Here is a 24243-nt window from a genome sequence, read left to right on the forward strand (position 1 = left end):
TATGCCCACTTAAAGGTCAAGTCCACCTCAGGAAAATGCTGGCTTGAATAAATAGAGACAAATCTAACTAGCATAGTGCTGAAAATTTCATCAAAATCGGATGTAAAATAAGAAAGTTATCACATTTTAAAATTTCGCTTTTTTTTCACAAAACAGTGATATGCACAACTAGGTGAGTCAGTCGATGATGTCCATCACTCACTATTTCTTTTGTTTTTTATTGTTTGGATTATACAATATTTCATTTTTTACAGGTTTGACTTTAAGAGCCAACTTGACTGAACCATAAAATGTTAAACAATGATAATTCCACATTTTCAGGGAGAAATAATACTTTGTTTCACAGGACAATGAGAAAATTTGAATATTTCATGTAATAAAATACAAAAGAAATATTTAGTGAGTGAGTGATGTCATCAGTTCCCTCATTTGCATGCCAACCGGGATGTGCACATAACTACATGTACTTCGTGAAACTTCAAAATATCATAACTTTCTTATTTTACATCCGATTTTGATGAAATTTTCAGTGTTATGCTTGTTGGATTTTTCTCTTTTTATTCAAATCAACTTTTTGTTTGGGTGGACTTGTCCTTTAATGTACATGTCATCATTATGTACAGTGTAGGTCTATGGGCCTTTTCACATGTGAATCTTAATCATCATTGTAGTGATGATTGCAATTCGTCTTTAGAATCATCGGACCTATCACATGCTCACTTGAAAACTTGAAAACTGTGATTTCAATTCGAATTCCCGAGAGAAGGCGGATTTGTTATTGGTGACTTGTCAATCAAAGCACTGCATTGCAAATACTAACTACGATGAGTGCATGACAATTGTATTATCTACGGAAGTAAGCTCTGCCCCCCAAATGGAGTACAAGCCTTTCACACTAATTCTAACAGTAATTTGAGTGAAACTTAACAGGAATTCTCATCCAGAGTAGAATTTGAATTCGTGATTGTGATTAGCATTCGTGATTCTAGTTTGGTTTCACATGTGCTAAAATTTCGTCATTAGCCTTATTTTTCACCGGAATCAGCATTCAAATTATGATTTTATTACCGTGTGAAAAGGCGGTACATAACTATCTTGGTGTACATTATACATACTGCAGTAAAGAGGTGGGGGGGGGGGGGGGTGGGCAGTAATTTGGGCCATCCCTTTTTAATTGTAGTTGCTGTAAAACCCTGCCCCCCCCCCTCCCGGTACACATTGTGATGGAAATGGGCTACAGCCTACATGTTGTATGAGGTGGTATATGAGATACTATGTAGAAGTCTCAAATCCTGTTGGGACACTTACAGGTATATGCCTATATGTGTATGTAGGCTTATTCTGTTTTTAGATATTATTATTAAACAACTGAATAGGCCTACAGGTGTACATGTACATCAGTTTTTCAAATGAACTTCATGAATTAATGAACATTTTATATACACGTACATGTTTATTAATTCATGAAGTTCACGTATGCACAACTTGTTACAGCTTATGTATTATGAGTTTTCATACTGTAAATTATTTAAGCAAATATTGAGAAAATTTTGGTAATGTCATGTACCTGTATATGTAGATATCATATCATTTAAGAAAAAAAAAGAAAAACAAACAATGAATTTCTAATATACATGTAGACCCTAAAATTTTCCGAATTGTTCCAATATGTGGATGGTTACAGTTTGTTTTCATGTTTAAGAATACATGTCTTTTATTTCTCTTTCTTTCTTTCTTTCACAGAACAACGGTAACATCCTTAGAAGACTTTGAGCATAGACTAAATTCAGTAAGTTATTATTATCTTATTTATTAACTACTGTATAATTCAGCATTATCTACACAGAGACACACTATGTATTACATTGGATATAGCCTTAGGTGTTGTTTTAAAGAAATTAATCTTGCCCAGTTGGTCTCCATAAATCACCTGGGACTAGTGCAGCACAATGTGAATGAATCTGGGATTTGAAACCATGGCCCTCTGTTTCTTCAAGGGTGAGAGTCAGAACCTACAGACCATGCTACATGGTGGGGGTGTCATGGTCTGGTTACGAATCTTGTCTTTCGGTGAGAGGGACGTAGGTTCGAATCTCACCCACAGCATGTTTTTCTTCAGCAAGAAATTTACCCTCATTGTGCTGCACTCAACCCAGGTGAGGTGAATGGGTACCCGGCAGGATTACATGCAATTCTTTGAATGCACAATAAAGTGCCTAATAGCAGCTGGGGTAATTATACATGTAGCTCGCAATTGAATAGGAAACTAGATAAATCGGTGCCTCATATTTGTACTGTACATGTACATGTAGAGTGTATACTTGCTGGTTAAAAACCAGAAGAATCTTTATTTTAATGCAACTCTTGCGGAAGTACAAAAAGGAAAAACATATTGTTTATGGCAGGAAATGTATTGAAATTTACATTTGAATAATGGAATTGTGAATTATAATCATGTGATTTAAAAATCTGTTGCACATGGTACAAGTATCAAACTAAAAGATTTTATGTACAGCTGTCAGAAATGATATCAGAAACAAAAATTTTCTGCCCGGTTCTTTTTTGAAGTGTCTTATAAATTTCATAATCAAGGATTCATGCATTCATTCAATCAAGTATCCATTTTGATATATTCAAGTACTTTGTACAATGTAGAATTTTGTACTTCTGGTAGGGCGTTGCTCAATTGGACCGCATGTAATATTCAATTTGATTTCAAAGCTTTTAGGTCTCCCCACGAGGATTACACCTGTCTGTACATTTGCAAGTATTTCTGACATTTCATTGAAAAGCAGTTCAAAATCTGACATTCCTTTGAATAAAAGATTACATGCTCCAGCAAATAACAGCAAGGGGCCCTGTTTCTCTCAAAAGAATGATCTGTAAAGGTATTTTAACTTCTTAACAATGGTTATTTACTTCTGTTTACCCCCTACAGAACAATAAGTGAAAAATGAATTATATTTTTTCAACCTTAAGGACAGTTTCAATTTCAATTTTTTTCCCCATTCTATTTGATATATTTTTTTTCAGTTCCTTTTGACTTTGGATTGCATTTAAATGATAAAATGTCTAAAAGCCCTTGTTAGGGTTGACATTGAGAATAAATTTAAGGTCATCAGTACCACATTCTGTACGCTGACACTTTTGCGGTGGATTTGTTATACATGTAGTTTTGCATGTCCAGTTATGCCAAATTTTCTACTTCTAAATATTGTCTTTGGTTTAATTATTTTTTTTAGGTTTATCCCCTATTCATTGTACATGTCCAAGTAGTACAGGCATACTACTTGGAGATATATACAATAAATAGAGGATAAATCTGTAGGCTTCAATCTGCACAAAATTTTATTTTACAAACATGTTTTGCTCTCAACATGAAGGTTTTCCAAGTGTAGGGTCCATGTGTCATATACGTGAATTTCAAGGGATTGTATAGAAGTGAAAGACACCATATGGCTTCCGCTTGGCACACTCATGACAAACTAAAATGTCACATTCATGTGAGGAGTCATACCTTGTGGGAAAAGTGAGATTTTAGATTGATGCTACTGGATTCACCAGTCAACATTTTCAAATTGACTGGCATGGGAAGTTATTGCTTAGCAGTAGTTTACTGTAACCCAAAGTGACTCAGATTACAAAGATTTTTTTTCTTTCTTTCTCATGATGCCATCCAGCACACACACTTTATACAGTACATATATACATGTACATGCATCTTTTGTACAGCTTGTCCCACAAAAAATGCTAATGACACTAGATGGGTATGATATGAAAATTGCAATATATTTTTGTCTTGCCTGATTTTATCTTTATACCCGCCACCTGCAATTCATTTTCTACAACGCATAAAATTTAAGCCAGTTGTGTTTAAGATAAATGCTAGTTTACAATTATAAAATTGTATACAATATGATTTACATGTAGTTATTTTCAAATTATATCGATTCAGAGTGTCATTAGCATTTTTTATGTGGGACATACTGTACTTGTTCTGTGATCATAGGTTTCTCTCGATCCTGTGTACATAGACAAAATTTCTGTGTCATTTACATGATCCACTGTTTGAATATGTACACATCCAGAGGCCCTACATCATGTACATGTAAAGTGAAAAGAAAACTATGCATTTTGTTTTCATGCTATAAAGAATACAAGAGTCCAAAAAATAAATGCTTCTAGGAATGCTTGCATTTCGATTCCTTATCAAGGGGGCATGATGCAATCAAAGAGCTCTGTAATATCTCCTTGTTGTAATTTACAGTGCCGGGGAGAAAAATATTCCCAATCCTACAGTACTATGCAAATGTGTTAAATTACACTATCAGCATTGCTTGCATGACTGGCCATGCCAATACTTCCACTGGGCATTTCCACAACCGGCGGCGGCGAGTGACGTGTACAATCGTCAGAAAAGATATTTCAGGGGAAATGAAATCTAAAGGAACTGTGTAGGCGGTCTGGCTTGGTCGCGTACCAAGGTTGCTCAGCAGGTCTTATTATGGAAAGATATATTTTGAATCAATAGATACTTAGATCTATATTTGAAGTTTAATATTATCCAGTTTACTTTCTGAAAATGTTATTTTGATCTTCAGAGTACAGTGTATATATGATTATATCCATTGATACATATTATGTGTATTTCATCTGCCACAATGACATAAACAATGTCATGCACATGTGAACATTGGCCCCCAACATGGGTATATGTCTTTTAATTTTGTGATAAAGCACTTCAAGTTGATATAGAAGTATAGAGCCCTTGCAGGTTATTGTCTACCCAATATCAGTGATTATGAAAAAGGAACTACATGTAGTTCCCTCCTCAATAAAAGATGAAATTGCATCTGTATGCTTGTATTTGGCATATACATGCTTAAATTAAACCATGAGAAATATTTAAATGAGAATGCAATCTCGCATGCAGTCGTCTTTGAAGCCCTTGTACTGTAGCTATCTAATTTATTTGGCCTAATGCATCTTCGCCTGAAGCTGAGCTGTCAGTGCGGGAGATGCTCGCTTCTTATTCTAATGTACCTGAGTCACCCAGTGCTCTTAATATTGGACTCAATCTAATCCCTTCCCGTCTGGACCTATCCTAATTAAGAAGACCTCAGAAACAGATGGGTATAATATGAAGTCAGCCCTTGAAGAATAATACTGCGTACTATCTTCACTGTTAGAATATTTGCCTTGTACTTTTCCTGATCATAATTTGGGTATTGTGTGCCTGTTATTACAGTTTATTGTGAATAGTACATTTATTTACATTATTACCGGTATTAGAAAAGTTGACCCTGGCATCATTTCAGTTAAATAATAAAAAAAAAAAAAAAATTAGGAGAAAAAAATCATACTATCGAAGGTTTGAATTATTTTTTATTATATACAGTACTAGACTCATAGTATACATACATGTAGCTCAGCAGCAGCAGTGGTAGAAGTAGTACATGAAGTGTTACTAGCGGTAGTATTTTTGCAATTATTGTTTTTGATGATGTTGACTTGTGTATAATTGATCTGTTGCTATGTCTAATAAAGTAGCAAAGTGTCTATCTGTCATTACATTTGTACTGGACATGAATATTTGAAAACCATTTCCTTATTTGCTTTTCAAGGGGAAGTTTTTTACTTCAGAAACTCAGAAAATCAGAAACTGAAACTGAAATTCTGAAAACCATTTACTTTGAAATATTATAGTAATGCTCGTCAATTACAGCTAAAGAATATGATGTTTAGTGTGGTGATTAGCCATTAGACATTGTTGATTCGGAAAACTAATTGATTTACGTATTTGTCTTCCTCTGTTACTTTCTCTTTCTCTCTCTGTTTTTCAAAACAAATTTCTTCCTTATCTTCTACATATCATCTACCTTTATCGTGTTTCTCTTTTTCTGTCTTCCCTGTGTCTTCCCATCTTTTACTTCTCTGTCTTCCTAAACCCTCAATTCTCTTTTAACTCTTCACTCCCTCTTTTTCATTTGGTTTCTTCCATCTTTCTTACCCCCTCCTCTTTTCCCCTATCCCCTCTTGCCTCATCTTCCTATCTTCTGCAGGCAATTGAAAGAAATGCCTTCCTAGAGAATGAACTTGATGAGAAGGAGTCATTAGTGGTCACAGTTCAAAGGTTAAAAGATGAAGCAAGAGGTAGGTTTATTTCTACAGAACAATGCTACAGGGACATTGAACTGGCATCAGGGCCCCGTCTTACAAAGAGTTGTGATTGATCCAGTCAACCACAACTATGGATAGCCCGCAATGTCAACATATAGAATGCAAATTTGTTCAAAAAATGTATATTCATATTTCATTATTCTTTTGAAGATTCAGTGTGATTCTCTTTTTTTTACTAATATTATGGCAAAATTTCCTGTAGAAAAAAATATGGTACACTGTATGGTTGGATTTCCATATTGTTGAGATTTATTGGATTTATTGTAACTCTTTGTATAAAGATGGGGCCCAGAATGATAATTACCATTGGTTAGAGTGGATTCATTTTTGTTGGTGTGAGTGTACATACATGTAGAAGTTGTAAATTTGAAGACAAGTTTGATTGTTACATAGTCAGTGGACTTTGTCAGGTATATCTGTAGAAAATACAAAACCTGTCTGACATAATGTGACTTGTCCTGAACTCACCAATATTGGTAAATTCATATTCGAAAAAACAAAATCCATCAAAGATTTTCAAAGTTATTAGAATTTTGACTATTTGGTTTATGACTTCATTTGCAAGCAGCTTCCCCTTTATCATGAATTAGAAAAATCAATACAATGTCATTTTCTCAAACTATTGAAAATGAGTTTTACTCTACCTCTAGTTTATTAACAGACAAATTATTTCACACTCACTCCTGAAAAATGAAATTTTTAGTCATCTTGAACCTTTAAAATCTAAAATTTACGTATTTTATATTACATAACATATGAGGCAGCTGCTTGTAAGTGATGCTACAAATCAAAAACCTAAAATTCTGGTGACTCATTATAGTCTTTCATGGATTTTCCTCAAACCCTCCCCAATATTTTTTAATTACATTTTCTGCTATTTTTACATTAAACTTTTTATCAGTGTGAACTTATCCTTTGAAGTAGAAGCATTTGAAGCAGCTATAAGATCCAGACATTATTGGGAAATGGCTTGTCTATTACTATGGTACACTTTACTATTAAGCATATTGTATTTTGATGTTCTATGAATGTAATAGGCCAGGATTTTGATAACTGTATACAGTGCATATTTTAAGGGAAGGGGAAGTCAGCGATATCCTACGCTGGCATCACAAGCGTGTCCATTGAAAAGTGCTGCAGGGGCAACTCTTATTAAAAACCCTTTACATTGCAAACAGTACGTGTGGTGAAAGCAGGAGAGTGTTGTTCCATAAAAGGGAGTGAATATCTATATCAGAGGATCACTTTGATAAAGCGATCCTCTGAGTCTGATCACACAAGCATCCTCTGATTACACATTTATGTAATTGTAATACTTAAACCAAAATTCACAAAAGATGATAACAATAAGTCATTAAAAACTACTGAAAATGAAGAGAATTATTAGAAGAGAAATATTGGAATCTTATGCACATTCTGTGCCCATAGTTACCAGGGGCCGCGGAACGGTTTTCGAAGTGGGGGGGGGGGGGACTGACCATGCAAAAATCACAATCATATGGTCATTTTTACATTTTTGTTGGCAGTTTTGGAAAAAAGTGGGGGGGGGGGACTGCTTCCGCGGCCCCTGGTTACTGCGTCATTGTCGTTCATTTGATGCAAAATGGTTTGAAGAAAATAATCAAATATGCAATATGATGAGAATTTACATGTATGTGTAGCAACCAGCGTTATTTCGTATTGGCAGATTAATTAAAAAAATATCAATTTTCAGTTTTAATTTTTTAATAAGGAGAGGTAAAAAGAATATGGAATGACAATGCTGCCAATTGAGGAATAAAATTTTCTGAAATAAGGCTTGCAATAATTCATAATCTTGTATGGGTTTAAACTAGTGTTCCCCCTCCATCCCTCTGTAACACTGCATTAATAAGGAGTAATTGCAGGAAACTTTAAGTCTGTCAAGGTGAAAGATTAGTACAAAGGGGTGTTCAAGAGGATTTGTCACTCAAGATCTTGTCAAACAATGCTCTTGAAGAAACATGTTGTGAGTACATGTGTGTACAAAATATACATACATGTATGGTCTGGGACAGTGTAATTGAATTTCATGTTTGGCAAATAAAAAGTTATCTCAATAGAAAAAGAGAAACTACATGTAGGCCTATCCTTTTGAGCTTTCATAGTATTCAGAGAGCATGCATATTCTGCCTTTAAAGTCCTCTTGAAAATTGTTTACAGAACAATGTTATTGTTATGCAACTATTTGAAGTATAGGATAATTTTCACATTATAGGCCTAGATATATACATGTACATGGTGTGTATCAGACGGACTGATTTAAAACCATTTACATATTACAAACTACCTGCACATACTTTATCCTAGTTTAATGATGTCTGTGGGTTCATTGAACTTGTGATTCATAATCCTCATTTAGCGGCTCGCAGCCTTTAATCACATGACAGCTGTCAGTATATACAATGACAGGAAAGCAATTATATTTTTGATACACAATATGTCAATACACAAATAGGTGAACTCCTATCAATGAAACTAATATAGGGAACTAATGGAAAAATAGAACATGAAGGTGAATCTAAAATTTTCAACCCCATTTTTACAACTACCTGCTTTTAAATAATAATGCAAAAGATTATAACCCTTGTTTGTATTTATATTAGACAGATCATATGAAGTAGACGTGCACTGATGTGTATCCATTGATTAAATTATGCATTAAATAACGTATGCGCATAAGTATGACTCTAAGTCACTCTTAAATCTTCTCTAAACAGCCCCCCCCCCCCCAGGTCACAAATAGGCTCGTTGACCAATGTACAGATTTTATGCATACATACATGTGTGCATACATACATGTATGCATACTTCATTTTACTGTTTGATCATGCATGTACATATACTGTCTGGGTCTAGGATATTGTTAAGAGTCGCAGACAACATGACAGTTTAAAAAAAAAAAAGAATAAAAGCTGATATACACACACCAACTGACTAAGAGTGAATTATCATTCAGACCTACCCACCCCTATTAAAATGAAGATACATGTACATGTATAAAGCCTGAAAGGGGGGGGGGGGGATTATCTACTTTGCATTCATATGTATGTAGTTCAATAGAGATAGCTAGCCTGCCTGGACTGGTGTGTTTTGTTCAACATAAGCCCAAAATCAATCATTGTAATCCTATCATGGTTTGCTTTTATTCAAAAGCTTGGATCATTTATCTCATTTGGAAGGTCAATCTATGGGGGTTGTTTCACAAAGAGCTAGGTTTGAATAAAAGCCATGCTTGAATGTCAAGCGCAGTGAGGTCTGGAAATGCCGCAATATAGGCTAAAGCCAATCCATGGCCTTGAATGAGTAGTAGTAGTAGTAGTAGTAGCTATAAAGACATGTGATCTCATTAATGAATATGTGGAAGTGGGCAGGTCTACCCTGATCATTGCCTGACTTTGCTACTTTAGTATTCACTTTGTTTCGTGAATATTTCAATTAATTTGCTTTTCCATGGAAAAATTGGTCTAGTATTTTCAACGATTTCAATAATTTAAAGAGAGTAAACATCACATTTGCTCCTCCATTTGATGCTTTTTGTTAAAGTATTTAACTCTATTCAGGCCAGGGGAAGGGCTAGCAGCCCCCTTTGAAAGTTTGAGGCTACATGTGATAAGTCAAAATTGCGAAAAGATATTGCCAAAGTTTTCCTGACTTTTTTCTTTGAAATCTTGTCCAACTTTTATACCAAATTTGCGACGTTCAGGAGGTTCCAAAATTACATAACTTTTGGTAAATGTCGGACAAGAATTGCTGGAAAACATGATTTCATGTACAAGTCCAATGCAAGTGTCATTACACAACAATGTTAGCAAAGGGCAAATTATGTGGTATGGTACCATTGTTGATACCATCAATATTTGAGGACAGCAATTAGTGAATGATGAATAATGGGTCTCTTCACTCAATACATTCCAGTGGTTACAGAGTCCAGAGACTTGATATCTTTACATTTAATATTGATTGATAGATGATCAAGAAAGGATTGTTTGCTCTGTGAAGATAGATGATGTTTGCAATTCATATGCAGTGGGGGTCGGGCCTACAGATTGAGTAAGGCTATTCTGAGTCTGATGTCCCAATTATATGCTCTTCTTTGTTGACAACAATGGGAATTTATCAATGTTCAGACATCTGCATACATTCAAAGGACAATAGGTAATAAAAACTATCTTTAGAATTGCAATGAAAAATAATGAAAGTTTGTCTTTTTCCAGAGGATACAAAGTGCAGAAGTTACCCTTGCATGTACACATACATATTGAGGGAATGATTTTCTTGGTATCGCGTCACAATTCAATTCACATTTTTAAATGACTTCTACACAAAATTTCCTTTGTGTAGCAATTTTTTTTTACATAGGACTGTACAGAACATAGGTTGAAAGCTTTCTCTTACAACCATCGAATCAAATTTGAGAAGTAACATTATTTCCTGATACATTTATTTAATAAAATCACAGTATTAAAATTCTCTCAGATTAACCTACTAAACTTAATCAATTTTTAAATCTTATAATTAGATATGAGATCAGAGATCGCTGTGAAGGGGGTATCGGAGCCCATGCCAGACAACGATGCAGAGGTAGCAGCGAACGGCAGACATACGCCCTCTGGTGACCACACGGTGGATAACAAGGTCCTTCATGAGGCACAGACGAATACCACCCCAGGAAAAGGTAATCTGACCACTAATTGGCCCATACAGGAATTGCTTGGCACTTGTTGAAAGCTATCATGTCCTATCAGGTCAACCTGTTAGATTAAGTTTGTTTATTAGGGACAAAGTTAGAAACATGTAGGGAAATCTAATCTGAATTGAGAAACGTGACTTGCCCATTTGCATCCAGAATTTGTACAAAAATAAACTGAGATAATTTTGGTATTAAATCACGAACAATTTGAAAACCTGTAAGTTTGAGAAGTGGTTTTGTTTTTATAAAGTGATGTCATTTTTCAGAATTACGATGGAATCTACGATTTTGCAACATTTAAAGCCACAGGAAACACTATTCATTATTGATCATTTTCCTACTATCAACAGTGGAATCTGTTATTTAGATAATGATTTGAGTTGGGAACTTTGACCAGAAAATAAATTTTAAGACTCCAATAGCATTATCGGATGCAGTGATACACTGTATACTGGTGGCCATGAAATTGGTGTGATAATTCCCAAGGACAAAGTTAAAGAAGCTAGTAATTATTCTGATCTTTTGGTGCATCAATACAATTGAGGCGCTGGCAGGAAGTGCTTAAAAACCTGCTCCTTAATTGGCCAATGAATGTCATGGTTGCTAAGAAACGTGAGGTATTAAAGTGTGAATTCAATTAACAATATTGAAGTGGCAGGAGACTTAGGGTGCGTTTATCCGCCACTTTTTTACCCTATAATCATGATTCCAATCATGATTCAAATCACGATTCTGCAGAATCACGATTGCGTTTAGTCGAAATTGAATATAATCATGATTAGAATCACAAACATGAACTACGAAAAAAAGGGCGTTTGGAAAGACGTTTCTGCAGAATCACGTACGAAAATGTTCGGATAAACGATATCGTGATTTGAATCATGATTATATGACGTCATTGTGTCGAGCTATTTCCGGTTCTTGCCAAGGCGCGCGCCCCACGTTGTCACATCACATGTACGTCGCCGACCTCCAATTAAGTGTCCAACGTTGACCTATACTTCCTGGGTCAAACTGCGCACTGTGATGCGCACTGGATCGGTCCGAATCCGAGGAGAAACAGCGTTGGAACGAAGGTCGTCTAAACCCTGATTCTGTAGTAATTGTGATTCATGTTTGTGATTTGAATCATGATTCCAATCATGATTCAAATCACGATTCTGGCTTGAGGTCGGATAAACGCAGCCTTAATTGCACCTGAATCAATAAGATTAGGTTGAATATGTACCTTGAAGAGACAACCAGATGGTAGACAGGATAGAGAGGATAAAAGAACCAAGAATGAAAATGATATCAGCGATATTAAGAAACGGTTTAAGATGGTTAAGTGCAAATAAACATTAAGGAGATATTTCACATTGTAGAAATTCATTTTTTTTAATAAAATGGACAAGTGGAGAGAATGAATAACAGAAAAGGGAAGATTAGAAATGATGAATATGAAAACTAAGAAATCTGATGTTATACATATATTTCTGGTATACAGTGTATGTAGATGTATATCAAAGGGATATTTCTTTGTCAACTTTTTGCTTTTTATTCTCTTAAGGGATACAAACATCATTTTCACAAAGTTTCATTTTGCTTTCACCACATACTAAGAAGTGATTGAATGGATTATTCTTTGTCTATTCAGGATAATTTTCATATTTGTGGAATAATTTTCCTGCGATTTTCATTCTCAAATTATTCTTCATCTTAATATCCTTTTGTATCTATCCATTCCCATCTTTACATTGTTTATTCCTTCCTTTAACCTCTCCTCTTTTCCCTTCCTTTCATCACACTCTAGATCTACAATCCAATTCAACAGGAGTAGCTGGCAGTGGTAACGCTCCTCTCACACCCTCAGCCAGAGTATCTGCTCTCAACATTGTTGGGGATCTACTCAGAAAAGTGGGGGTAAGTGTTAACTATTCTCACGTTGCTTCATTGGCAAATTAATGAAATGGAATAAGCCAGTTCGTAGTTCCATTCTGCGCATGATCAGAAGATTCTGCGCATGATCAGAGAAAGGTCATTTGTACTAAAGTGGCATGGTGGTTTAAAATTTAATGAGATAAGCACCAACTTTGGTGTCTTGATTATTCATATATTCTTTTCAATTGTGTTTTTCATTTGCATCCACAAAACAAAAATGCGTCCACGACTGGTATTTCACTGCAGTTTGCCAAGTACATTGTACAACATGCTATAATATGCATTCAAAGTAGAAATGCAACAAATACCTTCATGGAGTCTTCAATGGTGTGCTATTCTAGTCACCTGGTATAATTCAATTTCTTCATCCTGCTATGTAAGGCATGCATATGTTATATCCTGCTTTGAAATCTGCCTATCATAATGAAATAAATGAAAGGTCATTTGACCAAAATTGTCCCTGATGTAACTACGAACTGGTCTATTGCAAAAAATGAACTACATGTAGGTGAAGAGCAAAAGTCTGTCCTATTTGATCATTTGTGTTTTAAACAGATGCAAGTCTTCAGGCCACAACAACTTCCCATTTCATGATTTTTTTTTTAAGAATTCATATTTATTTTTATTTGTCATTTTATTGTCTCACCTGCATAGCAGAGTGAGACTATAGGCGCCGCTTTTCCGGCGGCGGCGACGGCGTCAACACCAAATCTTAACCTGAGGTCAAGTTTTTGAAATGACAGCATAACTTAGAAAGTATATGGACCTAGTTCATGAAACTTGGCCATAAGGTTAATCAAGTATTACTGAACATCCTGCCTGAGTTTCATGTCACATGACCAAGGTCAAAGGTCATTTAGGGTCAATGAACTTAGACCATGTTGGGGGAATCAACATCAAAATCTTAACCTAAGGTTAAGTTTTTGAAATGTCATCATAACTTAGGAAATATATGGACCTAGTTCATGAAACTTATACATAAGGTTAATCAAGTATCACTGAACATCCTGCATGAGTTTCACATCACATGACCAAGGTCAAAGGTCATTTAGGGTCAATGAACTTTGGCCGAATTGGGGGTATCTGTTGAATTACCATCATAAATTTGAAAGTGTGTTGGTCTAGTTCATAAAACTTGGACATAAATAGTAATCAAGTATCACTGAACATCCTGTGCGAGTTTCAGGTCACATGATCAAGGTCAAAGGTCATGTAAGGTCAAAGAACTTTGGCCACGTTGGGGGTATTTGTTGAATTGCCATCATATCTCTATAAGTGTATTGGTCTAGTTCATAAAACGTGGAAATAAGAGTAACCAAGTATCACTGAACATCTTGTGCGAGTTATAGTAGTTTTCAAAATCAGCACTGCTGCTATATTGAATCGCGTGATGCAGGTGAGACGGCCAGAGGCATTCCACTTGTTTTAACAGGGTAGCCCTTTCAGTTAGAAAAACTACTTGACCAAGGAGCCCTCTATCAACAGAAATTTAAAAACATAACAAAACAATGATACAAATTGTCAACAAAATGAACGTACTTATCGATGAGAAAAAAAGTAATTCATAAAAAATAAATCAAAATCACTAATATACTTATAACAACAGAAAGTAGTGTGGCTTTAAAATGCTCTGACTTCTAGTCTCAGTGAGTAAAAGCTACTGGCATCACTGGGACCAGAAGTCAGGTTTAAATTAGACCTAAGTCGGTGCTAAAATTATGGGGAGCCTAAAATTCAAAAATTCTGTTTATATTGTATATTAGTTCATGTTTTGTTTTTATAAAATGAAGAAATATACTTCAGTTTCTATTCCCAGACAATTATGAACATTTTGGGTGTTGTATAAATCAATAAATTGGATGTGAACTGTTAGGGCTTTTTGCCCCAATTGGCTCTTCATACTTAAACCACAACTTTAAACCAGGGTTTAATTTAAACCCGAGTTCAGAATACGGGCCCATGAATCATATTAATTATTACCATTGTTGTATTATTACTGATTTTTTATAGGTAGAGGGTAGGGCTGGTGGTTGGATGAATGCTTCTGGATTGAAAGTAGCCCCTATGATTGAATCATGATGATTAATTTGATATTTTATATATTGAATATGTGATTACAAGCATCCTAATTGTGGGATCATTCTTGGTGTGAACCTTAAATGCTTCTAATTAAAGATTCTATGGGCTTGTTTGCATTTCACACGCTTTTTGCATTATGCATCATTTGCTAGGGTAAACATTTAATGATCCCTTAACCATTTAAGAATGCTCAATTGGTAAACATATTTGCCAAAATGGTACAGTACGGTGTACACCTATTCATTAATTTACATTTAGAAAAGAATTGAATAGTTAAATATCGAGATCTTTGTCACTGAAGATTATAAATAAACTATATCATCATATTACTTGAAAGCATTTCATATTAGCATGTATTTTTATTCAAATTTGATGTTAATGAAAATTGAATCTACAGTCTGACTACATGTAAGACACATTCCATTGGAAGTTGATAGACAACTAGCTTTACAAGACACTATTGAGATAAATGTTTAGTTCACTTTTTCTTTAATGGGGCGTTGCAAGAAACTTGCGATCAATTGCAAGTCTGTTTTGTTCCTGAAATCAAGCATATGCCGTGCAATTAATTGCAAATTTGCGATTGATTGCTAATCTGCTCCATGAAAAAAGGAGTGTAATCTTATTTGCTATACTTAAAAGTGATCAATCAATTGTAAAATTGCAACAATATATTTGCTATTATATAGGATGGCTCAGAATACCAGAAATATTCCAAGAGTTCGGGAAAATATTCCACGAATCGCAGATGAGAGGAATATTATCACTTCATAGGATCAATGTTGGTCTTTGACATGCAACTTGCATGTATATATAGTTCATTATGACATCATCGAGTGTAGTTGTGCTCTAACTGCGCATTGCATTGCTTTCATTGTTGTCCGCGTTGTATATTTCACGCATTAGTGCACGCACCCTAAACTGTTGAATATGCTCTCATATTCAATAGCAAATTTTCGGTCCTTTCTAGGGATACGCTCTGATACTGCACGGGCAATTGATGCAGACCAAAATATGTGTTTTTAATGCATTGCTAGAACGCTCTATATATATGATAATATCTTTTATTCTGCAAAGAGATTTTGTAAGAACAACTAAATTTATATTTCCTTTTGTCATTCGCTGTATTCTGTTCCATTTCAGGCTCTTGAGAACAAGCTTGCATCATGTCGGAATTTTGTCAAAGAAAAGGAGGTTCCTCGGAAACCTGGCAGTCCTGTCGACACACCAAGGTCAGTTATAAGTTGATATGGATTACAAAGGCATTTAAAACAACTTCTGAAATTGTAATTTCAGCATTTGTATTTCTCGTTCTCAATCTTATTGAAAAGTCTTTGTATCTCTTCTTAAAATTAAGTTGCCTTTGTGTATTGTAACATTTTTTATTTTGTGCTTATGTGTAGTTATTGAATATCGTACACTCAGTATGTGGCCCATTCAAAAAATTAAATATTTGATGAAACTTACTGCAATTCCTAAAATGTTTTGTTTTTCCTACAAATTTAATCTTAAAAAAATTAGCATACATCCCTTATGAAATATCTATTGATATGTCTTTTTATGTTTCATTTTATCTCATGCACCCTAGGCAAACGAAAAGAACGCCAAGAGCCTCGACCACGACGCCGTCTTCAAATTTACCCGGGGTTGTGAAGATAACTGTATGAACTGACTCCAACTTATAGAACAATATAAAACTTTTGAATACTCCTATTATAGAGGATGTTGCTTTGAAATGTGTATTCGACTGCAATCCCCCTATAAGGGTCTGGCCCTTGATTGGTGCAAGGCGGATGGACTACTACAGAAGGCCAGCTTGCACTGTACAGTTTAATACCTTCAGGGCCAAATTCACAAGACACCTCCAGGAATGCTGCAAGGTCGTTGCGCACACTGCATCAGAATGCCTTCCATCTGTCAAAGCAGCCTTTGAAGAACTTTGGAAAGAGGATCCTTCGCCAAGTGGAGGCGGGAAAGGATCTATGTAGATTTCGTATTATAATGTCATGCCCTGATTTTTCCCTGTGTACCACCTAACCCATTGGCTACTGAAATCAATGGAAATAGTTCCCAGGTCTTTGTATTGGGACTGCTTGGTTTCAGAAGCCATCAGATTAAATGTACACCCTATTTACACTATCTGTGTGTTTTCATCAAGAATCTTGTCAAGTACAATGTTGGCATGAATCCATTGGAGTTCTATTTTTACATTGTGATAAGAGAGGTGTATGTCTCAATATTATTGTGGAGGCTGACAAGGCTTTGGTCCGTTGCTATACTTCTGTCTGTACCACTCTTGTTTTATCCAAAATCTTGCCTATTGGATGTTTTCATTGGATGCCTTCGTTTTATACCAGAAAGGCTAGAGAGAGTAAAGCTAATGATTTGAATGTTGAAAGGTTGTAAAATAGCTTTATTCTTTTCAGCAACATAATTGGTCAAGGTTCATGACTTTCAACATTTTTGCACAATGCACTACTGTGCAAAAGCAGTGTACATGGAAAGGTGACATCACATACTGATATATTATCAGTCAAGTGCCATCACGATAGACACTAGTTGGAAAACATGATCAAATTGTAGATTACTGTATTGAAAGACTGTTTCATGACATTCATGCTCTGTTTCATTATTATATAAAACAAATAATGCACATGTCCTGTCATGTGTGAAAGTAAATGCAGAGAAAATTCAGTTTCTGATGGCATACACTGGGGCATCCGTGGCTTGTGCAGTAGTACAAGGCCTGTCTCACGATACCTTATGTCCACTGCATTATACTAACACACTTGTTCAATTGTTCTGTGTGTTATGTGTACACTAAAATGTATCCCTTTTCAAATTTTCATCAATGACAGCAAAATAGGAGCAGCTGACTCTATATTGAGCTTTCATATTCTCATTCTATTACATATTGAAGTCTACATTGTGATTTAAACTTAAGGGACAATTTACCTCGAACATGGTAGGCAAACAAAATGCTTTTTCATGTCAGAAAAAAAAAAATCCTATAGATAAATCTTTCATGTACAAGATTTTTGGAATGCACACCAGGCACATTTATTTTTAATCAGTGCCCAGTGTTGGATTCTAGCGAGCCTGCCAGGTGACGTGAAGGAGAAAAAATTCTCTGTGGATTATTTCATGGAAACGAAATAATATTTAACCTGTATTTCAGCTTTAACTATATCTGGAGCAATAAAAATGCTTTTGGACTCTTGTAGAACCTTTGTTCTATGTGTGGTCACAAGAGGAGTGTTGCCCTGTGTAAGTCTGCTTCTCACCTACTGGCAGCACACGGGTGGTTGTCGATGTTCTATCCATCTGGTTTCCTGTGGTACATGTATGTCCACTGCTACTTGACCTCATGTTGTCCAATGCTGATGTGTTATTCCTCTGCTCTTCCATTCTTTGTCCATCTCTAGGTGGAGGCAAATCATTGGCTGTCACTGTTCTGTCCATCTGGTTTCCTGTGGTCTGTCCACTGCTACTTGACTCCATATTGTTTAATGGTGGTGTACTGTTAAACTCCAATGTTACGTTCTAATTGGCTTCTGAAGGGGTCAGGCTCTGGCTAAAAACTACTTCAGAGTCGATGCTTGACATTGAAATGGAGTCCAGTGGTATGACGTCATTGTCATCCATCATTTCACTTTCTTCAAAGACGACTGGGAGGGAATCATCAGAGACTGCACTGTCCAATGTATTCTTTGTGGCTAGATACAAATGCCGAATTTTGCATTTCCAAGTACTGTTTAGAAGTCCAACATCAAGTTGATCATCAGGTTCTTTATGTGTTGGGTCAGTTAGGAAATAATTAAAGTCTTCAACTTTTCCTCTTCTGTTCTTCCCATCGAGGAAAAACCAATCCAAAACCATACAAAGGATTTCTTTTAAGGTATAATTTACCTCAAAAGTCTCTTGTCTAGTACAACCTCCAGAGGGAGCTTTCACTTGCTTGAAGGTCTTTGCTCGTGCATTGAAATCCAGCCACCCTACTTCAACCAGTTGCGTTTTCTTTTCAGCACATTTATTTCCCTGTTGAGAGCTCGATCTCGAAAGATTTACTTTTTGTAATTTGTTTCTAAGTTGCTCGTTAATGATTTTTTGTTCCTTCTGGCCTTGCAACACAGCTGGAATTTACATAGGCTTTCACTGCAATGCGGTCCCCATGCTTGGTAAATAGTTCTGAAGTTGTTCATCAGAGAGAATTCCAATGACGGCAGCATCAATCTATAAGATATAAAAAAACACAAATGATAAATAACTGCTCCTTGCATTAAATCATAGACAATGAATTACAACTCATTCACTGGACAAGTAAATGTGTTAATCCTATTTTTACTGGGCAATTTCAGCTCTTTTGGACTTTTACTTGGGACCCCCTCGGAGATCTCGATCATGAAATAATATTTCGAGGGAACAAAATAATTATTTTGTGGGAATGAAAATAATATTTTGAGTGAATGAAATAATTATTTTGTGGGAATGAAATAATATTTAGTGGGAAAGAAATAATATTTCGAGGGGAACAAAATAATCCACAGAGAATTTTTCTCCTTCGTGTCACTTGGTGGGATCCGTAGGATTCCTGTTGACTTAATAATTCATCCAGGTTAATAGCATAGAATGCTATGATCCACATTGCATGATTCTAATACATGCAAGTCAATCTGTTAAAGTAGATTGCTGCATAAATATAACATGCCAAAATGTTTGGGTTTTTTTTTCTAGTGATAAAGCAAATTTAGTCTTTCTGTTGAACAGATAAAGACATGTTTGGTTCATTCCATATTGGGTTAAGAAACCGAAGAGGGCCAAATATGGTTTAAATAGAGTGGAGTGGGGGAAAGAGGCAATGAAAAGAATTCTGCTCTTGTATAAAGGAAGAGGAGGAAACAAGTATTTATGAATAAAAAATATTTTCTGTATCTTTTTAAAATATACAGAATGAAATTGATATGATGCAAGCAATTTTGGAAAGTGTATTTTTTGTTGTTCTTTTCTGAATGGTATTCAATATTAGGAAGTTTCAGCTTGTGTGTGTTTTTTTTTTCTTTTTAGGCATGAAGGGTTAGTTGGACATGCTATCCAATCGTAGTGAACTAATCGATAAATTATTAGACTATCAGTTATTGGACAATTGCAGTTGCGCTTTGTATCTGTAACTGGTGCATTTCTACGTTGTGCCATTTTGCTCTGGAAAAAAGTTGGACCAATTTCTGTGTCATGTCTCCAGAAAGCATTTCATTCTTATGAATGTGAAGAGACATAACCATCAGCTGAGGTCAGCTGAAGTGCATTTTATTATTAATAGATGAATTTGTCTGTTGCGATGTCAATATATATTTTTGAAATACAAAAAAAAAATAGTGTTTTTTTAAATATGTTTTTATCTGCGACTGGTTTCAAATACTTTTGTTAGTCCTTATTCTGTTTCAGTAGCTTGAACAGTCTCTAACCTTGCTCATATAATACCTGACATAGCTCTGCAACAATTTTGTGTACAAAGTCAATGGGAAATGAAGCATCAAAATTGATGTGGAGAGAAGAGGCATTTTTTGGTCCCTATACATGTGAAATCTGTGGACCAATCATATACTTACAAAGAGTTAGCGCAAAATACCTTGTCAAGATCTGCACCAACAAACTCATCTTATCATTCAATATTTACTCATGATGTCATATCACTAGTTGTCTCTGCAATTTTTTTACTGTGAAACATATGATCTTTGTTTATGAGCATAAGTGGTGCGAAATTTCTCATCATGTGTTGAAAATCATTTTTAAAAATTGTTGCTTAGCTTTGTCGCACCATATTTGAGCAAGGTTTATTTGTTGCCATGTCTTACAGATAAATACAACTTGACAGTCTAAATTCATAGCAATTTATCAACAATATATTATATTTTCAACTTACCCCCAGATATTGATTTCCAGATAGGTCTTTATCACAATCACAAAGTAAAATTATATGAAATGAGAAATATGCATGGTTGGAAATATTGGCTGAAATACAGATTATAGTTTGAAGATCAAGTATTATTCCAAGTTTGACTTCAGATTCAATTAACCATAACCATATTCTCATGGTCAATTGGCACAACTATATACATACCAGATGGCTTCATTTCACACTTCCCTGTAATCTTCAGTTCTTGGGTCTGCCCAGTGGTTAAGTAAAAAAAACGCTGGCCTTTTCTTGAAATTTGTCCAATGTTCGGCTCATATTCTTAGTGGATTTTTGAAGTGTAAACATGGAATGTACTCTTGATTTCATCTATACTAACCAAGATCATTTACCTGTCCAATTGTTATTTCATTAATCTTTTTCAGAGAATTGTAATCATTTTACTTTTATCCTGTATACTTTATAATAGTTAGTGCAACAGAGTGAAATCTGCTGATAAGACTGGTTTAAGTCTGGTCCTTGGGTTTGACTGTGTCGCACTTCACACATTGGTCCCATGTATTTCCTTTCATCGTAATGAGACCTATCCTGTACTCTCCACTCATTGAAAGTACATTTCAACCAATGCATGATAGCCTCTTGATATTTATTATCTTGTGTACACATTATATATTCAAAGTGCCATCATAATACTCTCATTTTGATAAACATTGTATCCAGTATTGTCACTATTATGGTTGGAGCCTTCCACCTTTAAAAACTTCTGATGAGCACTCAATACTCAAAACCTCGCCCTCCAGCAATAATTATCCCCTTGATAAAGACAAAGGCTTTACTTTGTAATATGTAATGATGGCAAATGCCATTACATGAATGGAATGTCAAATTTTGTTTTATTTGGATTACACTGTGAGACAGTTTCATCCTATAGTTACCACTATCAGTCATAACCTCTAAACTAGGAAATTTTGATTTGTGTGTCAATTTTCTTATGAGTCTCATTACAATTAATAAATTAATCATAACATGTGCTTTCTTAATCTTATTTTCTCTATATCTATACTTATGTTGTAGTTCCTAAAATATGGTGCTGTTTCTGTGTAGATATAGATTGTTATCAATAAGCATGGAATAATTTGTAACCTTATCATATGATTCATATTGTTTCTTTCTATTTTATGGTGTGTGTAAGAATGCCTTGATAGGAACATCAATTAACTTTGTTATATGTTTTTCAAACTTGAGTTGCTTGAAGTAAAAATGTAGCTCAGAAATTTGAAAAATTGCTGAAACTTGCTAGCCATTATGCAGGGGCTTGAAGAGACTGCAACACGGTATTTGAGGAGTCTGTTAAAGTACATATTGGTATGTTGTAGTACTTTTACGTATCATACAGTCATGCTCTAAAGTTAGTGAACCACACTAGAAAATGAACACATAAGAAGTGTTCAAGTTCTAAAATGTTTTAGATATGTATTTGTGAAGCCAGATGATAAAATATTTTAGTCAATAATTTTTTTTTATGGTTTGCCAAACATTGTATTGTTGTTTCCATTCAACACTCAGCTGCATGAAGGAGTGCATTTTGTGGTGGGGTTCACTAAATTTTGAGCATTACTGAATATGGCATAGTCGAGTGGTTATATGTATTTCATCCCCATGATGTCCTTCGCTCCAGAAATAGACCATTCAGCAATCAAGGTATTACCAGGACGTTTCAGCAGTTTCAAGACCCCCTTGAAGTACTCCTTGCCCCTTACAGAAGAAATAGTGATGATTTTTTTGTGCCGTACATCTATTTCAAAACATTTTAAGATGCAAATTGCTCTTTAAAAAAAATTAACATTGAAATGTCTGATGGAAAATGTGAGACTTGGAACGTTTTGAAGCGTTTCATATTGTCAATTTCATAAAGCTGTCATTGAGCGATGTTCACTTTTCAACAAGAAATAGGGATGAGATTGCCTGATGTTCAGTTACTGTTAACGTTCTTATCAAACTATGAAAAATCATTCTGGAAGAAATCTTTAAGATCATTGTAGACCCCCCAAGGAGCCAATGCTGTTTAAAGGTGGACACCTTGCTTGTACCCAAAAGGACAGAAAAATTTGTTTTTCATGGGGATGTACATGCATACATCATGAAAATGGCATATTGTAAAAATCAGGAATAGAGGTTTAACTATTGAACGTGTATATCATGAAAATGAAATATTGAGGCATTATTTAGGGTGCGGAAAAATTACAAAATACTTATTTCGGGCACTCGAGAATGAAGAATGATAACTTGCTTAGGGTCAATTTTAAGAGTCCATGTAAGTACAAGCTTGGTGTCTACCTTGTACTGGTAGTGGCCCTCAAGGAAAGACTATTTAGATATAATATTTCAAGTTTTATTCAGCTATTATGGGTCTTGTTATCTCTAATATCTTTCATTGAATAATATGTCACTTGTTATTTTTTCCTTGGAATTATGTTATTTCTTTAAAAGAATCCCTAAACCTTTTAAAAAGATTGCAACAAGATTTGCACCACGTTCAGAATTACTGCTTAGACATAAATGTGGGATGTAGTGGGCTTGTGTTTGTGGAAGTATTGTGTTGTAGAAACATCATGGTCCGGTGGTACTGACTCTTGCCTTTCAGTCAGAGGATTGTGGGTTCATCCTAGCCACAATATGAATTTCGTTCGGCGAAAAAAAAAAATTATTGTAGCTGAAGATAAGCTGGGATAAATTATTTGAATTTTGCACCTCTGAAAACAATATTCTAAATAGAATGCAATATATCAGTGGCAGATTCGGGATTTTGAAATAGAGGGAGAGCAAATAGCAGATGACAGTTTTCTTAGATTTAACTAATTTGATTAGTATGTTCAATAGGCAAAATATATAGGGGTGTGTGCTCAACTTTTGCCCGTGTGGGCCTGCAACTGTATATGAATGCTTATTATTGTTCTCCCCAAGATTATTGGAGTGCAAGAGGGAAGATGGGCAGACCCACATCCGTACCCTCTCCTCTCATTATGCGACTTTTCCTTTTATCTTTCTGTGAAAATATTGGACACATTGCCAAATGGGTCTTACAGGGGTACCGATAACCTCAAATATTCAATGTGATTGTGTATGTAGGTTGATAGAGCAATTATAACCTTAGAAGGTGAAGCATTCATGTAAAAATTTAAATAATTGATCATTTTAATGGATCACCTTTTGCTTTGGCATAAGTTATTTTTTTATACCTGGTTGTTTGCTCGAGAAGCAGTAAGTATGAATTTTCAGAATTGTACAGATAAATATTTGAAATATATAAAGCAATGTAAGAATTATTTAAAAACTAGACCGATATGAATGAATTACATGCTGGAATGTGAAGGACATATAGTGTATGTAAAATATCATATTGTGCATGGCGTGGGTAAAATAAAAAAGAATAATACCAATA

The 24243-nt window shown here is 35.1% G+C and overlaps 1 protein-coding gene across 1 annotated transcript; it reads left to right on the plus strand.

The window, feature by feature from the left end:
- The first annotated feature begins 1245 nt into the window (after positions 1-1245).
- LOC129270293 (nuclear distribution protein nudE-like 1-A) lies at positions 1246-22615 on the plus strand. The gene is made up of 7 exons (XM_064106048.1): positions 1246-1310; positions 1744-1789; positions 6063-6153; positions 10721-10876; positions 12684-12793; positions 16034-16122; positions 16479-22615. Exons 1-7 carry the CDS (start codon positions 1246-1248, stop codon positions 16555-16557), a joined length of 636 nt encoding a protein of 211 aa, XP_063962118.1. The 3' UTR covers positions 16558-22615.
- Positions 22616-24243: the final 1628 nt, after the last annotated feature.

Source organism: Lytechinus pictus, chromosome 10 (genome assembly GCF_037042905.1).
Source record: "Lytechinus pictus isolate F3 Inbred chromosome 10, Lp3.0, whole genome shotgun sequence".
In the NCBI taxonomy this organism is placed as follows: domain Eukaryota; kingdom Metazoa; phylum Echinodermata; class Echinoidea; order Temnopleuroida; family Toxopneustidae; genus Lytechinus; species Lytechinus pictus.

What these genes read in the sequence shown, in the direction of transcription:
- LOC129270293 (XM_064106048.1), top strand. Translation starts at nt 1,246, where the DNA reads ATGTTGTATGAGGTGGTATATGAGATACTATGTAGAAGTCTCAAATCC. An exon ending in TCCTGTTGGGACACTTACAG is followed by an intron (nt 1,311 to 1,743) that starts GTATATGCCTAT and finishes TTTCTTTCACAG; the next exon opens with AACAACGGTAACATCCTTAG. An exon ending in GTTAAAAGATGAAGCAAGAG is followed by an intron (nt 6,154 to 10,720) that starts GTAGGTTTATTT and finishes TCTTATAATTAG; the next exon opens with ATATGAGATCAGAGATCGCT.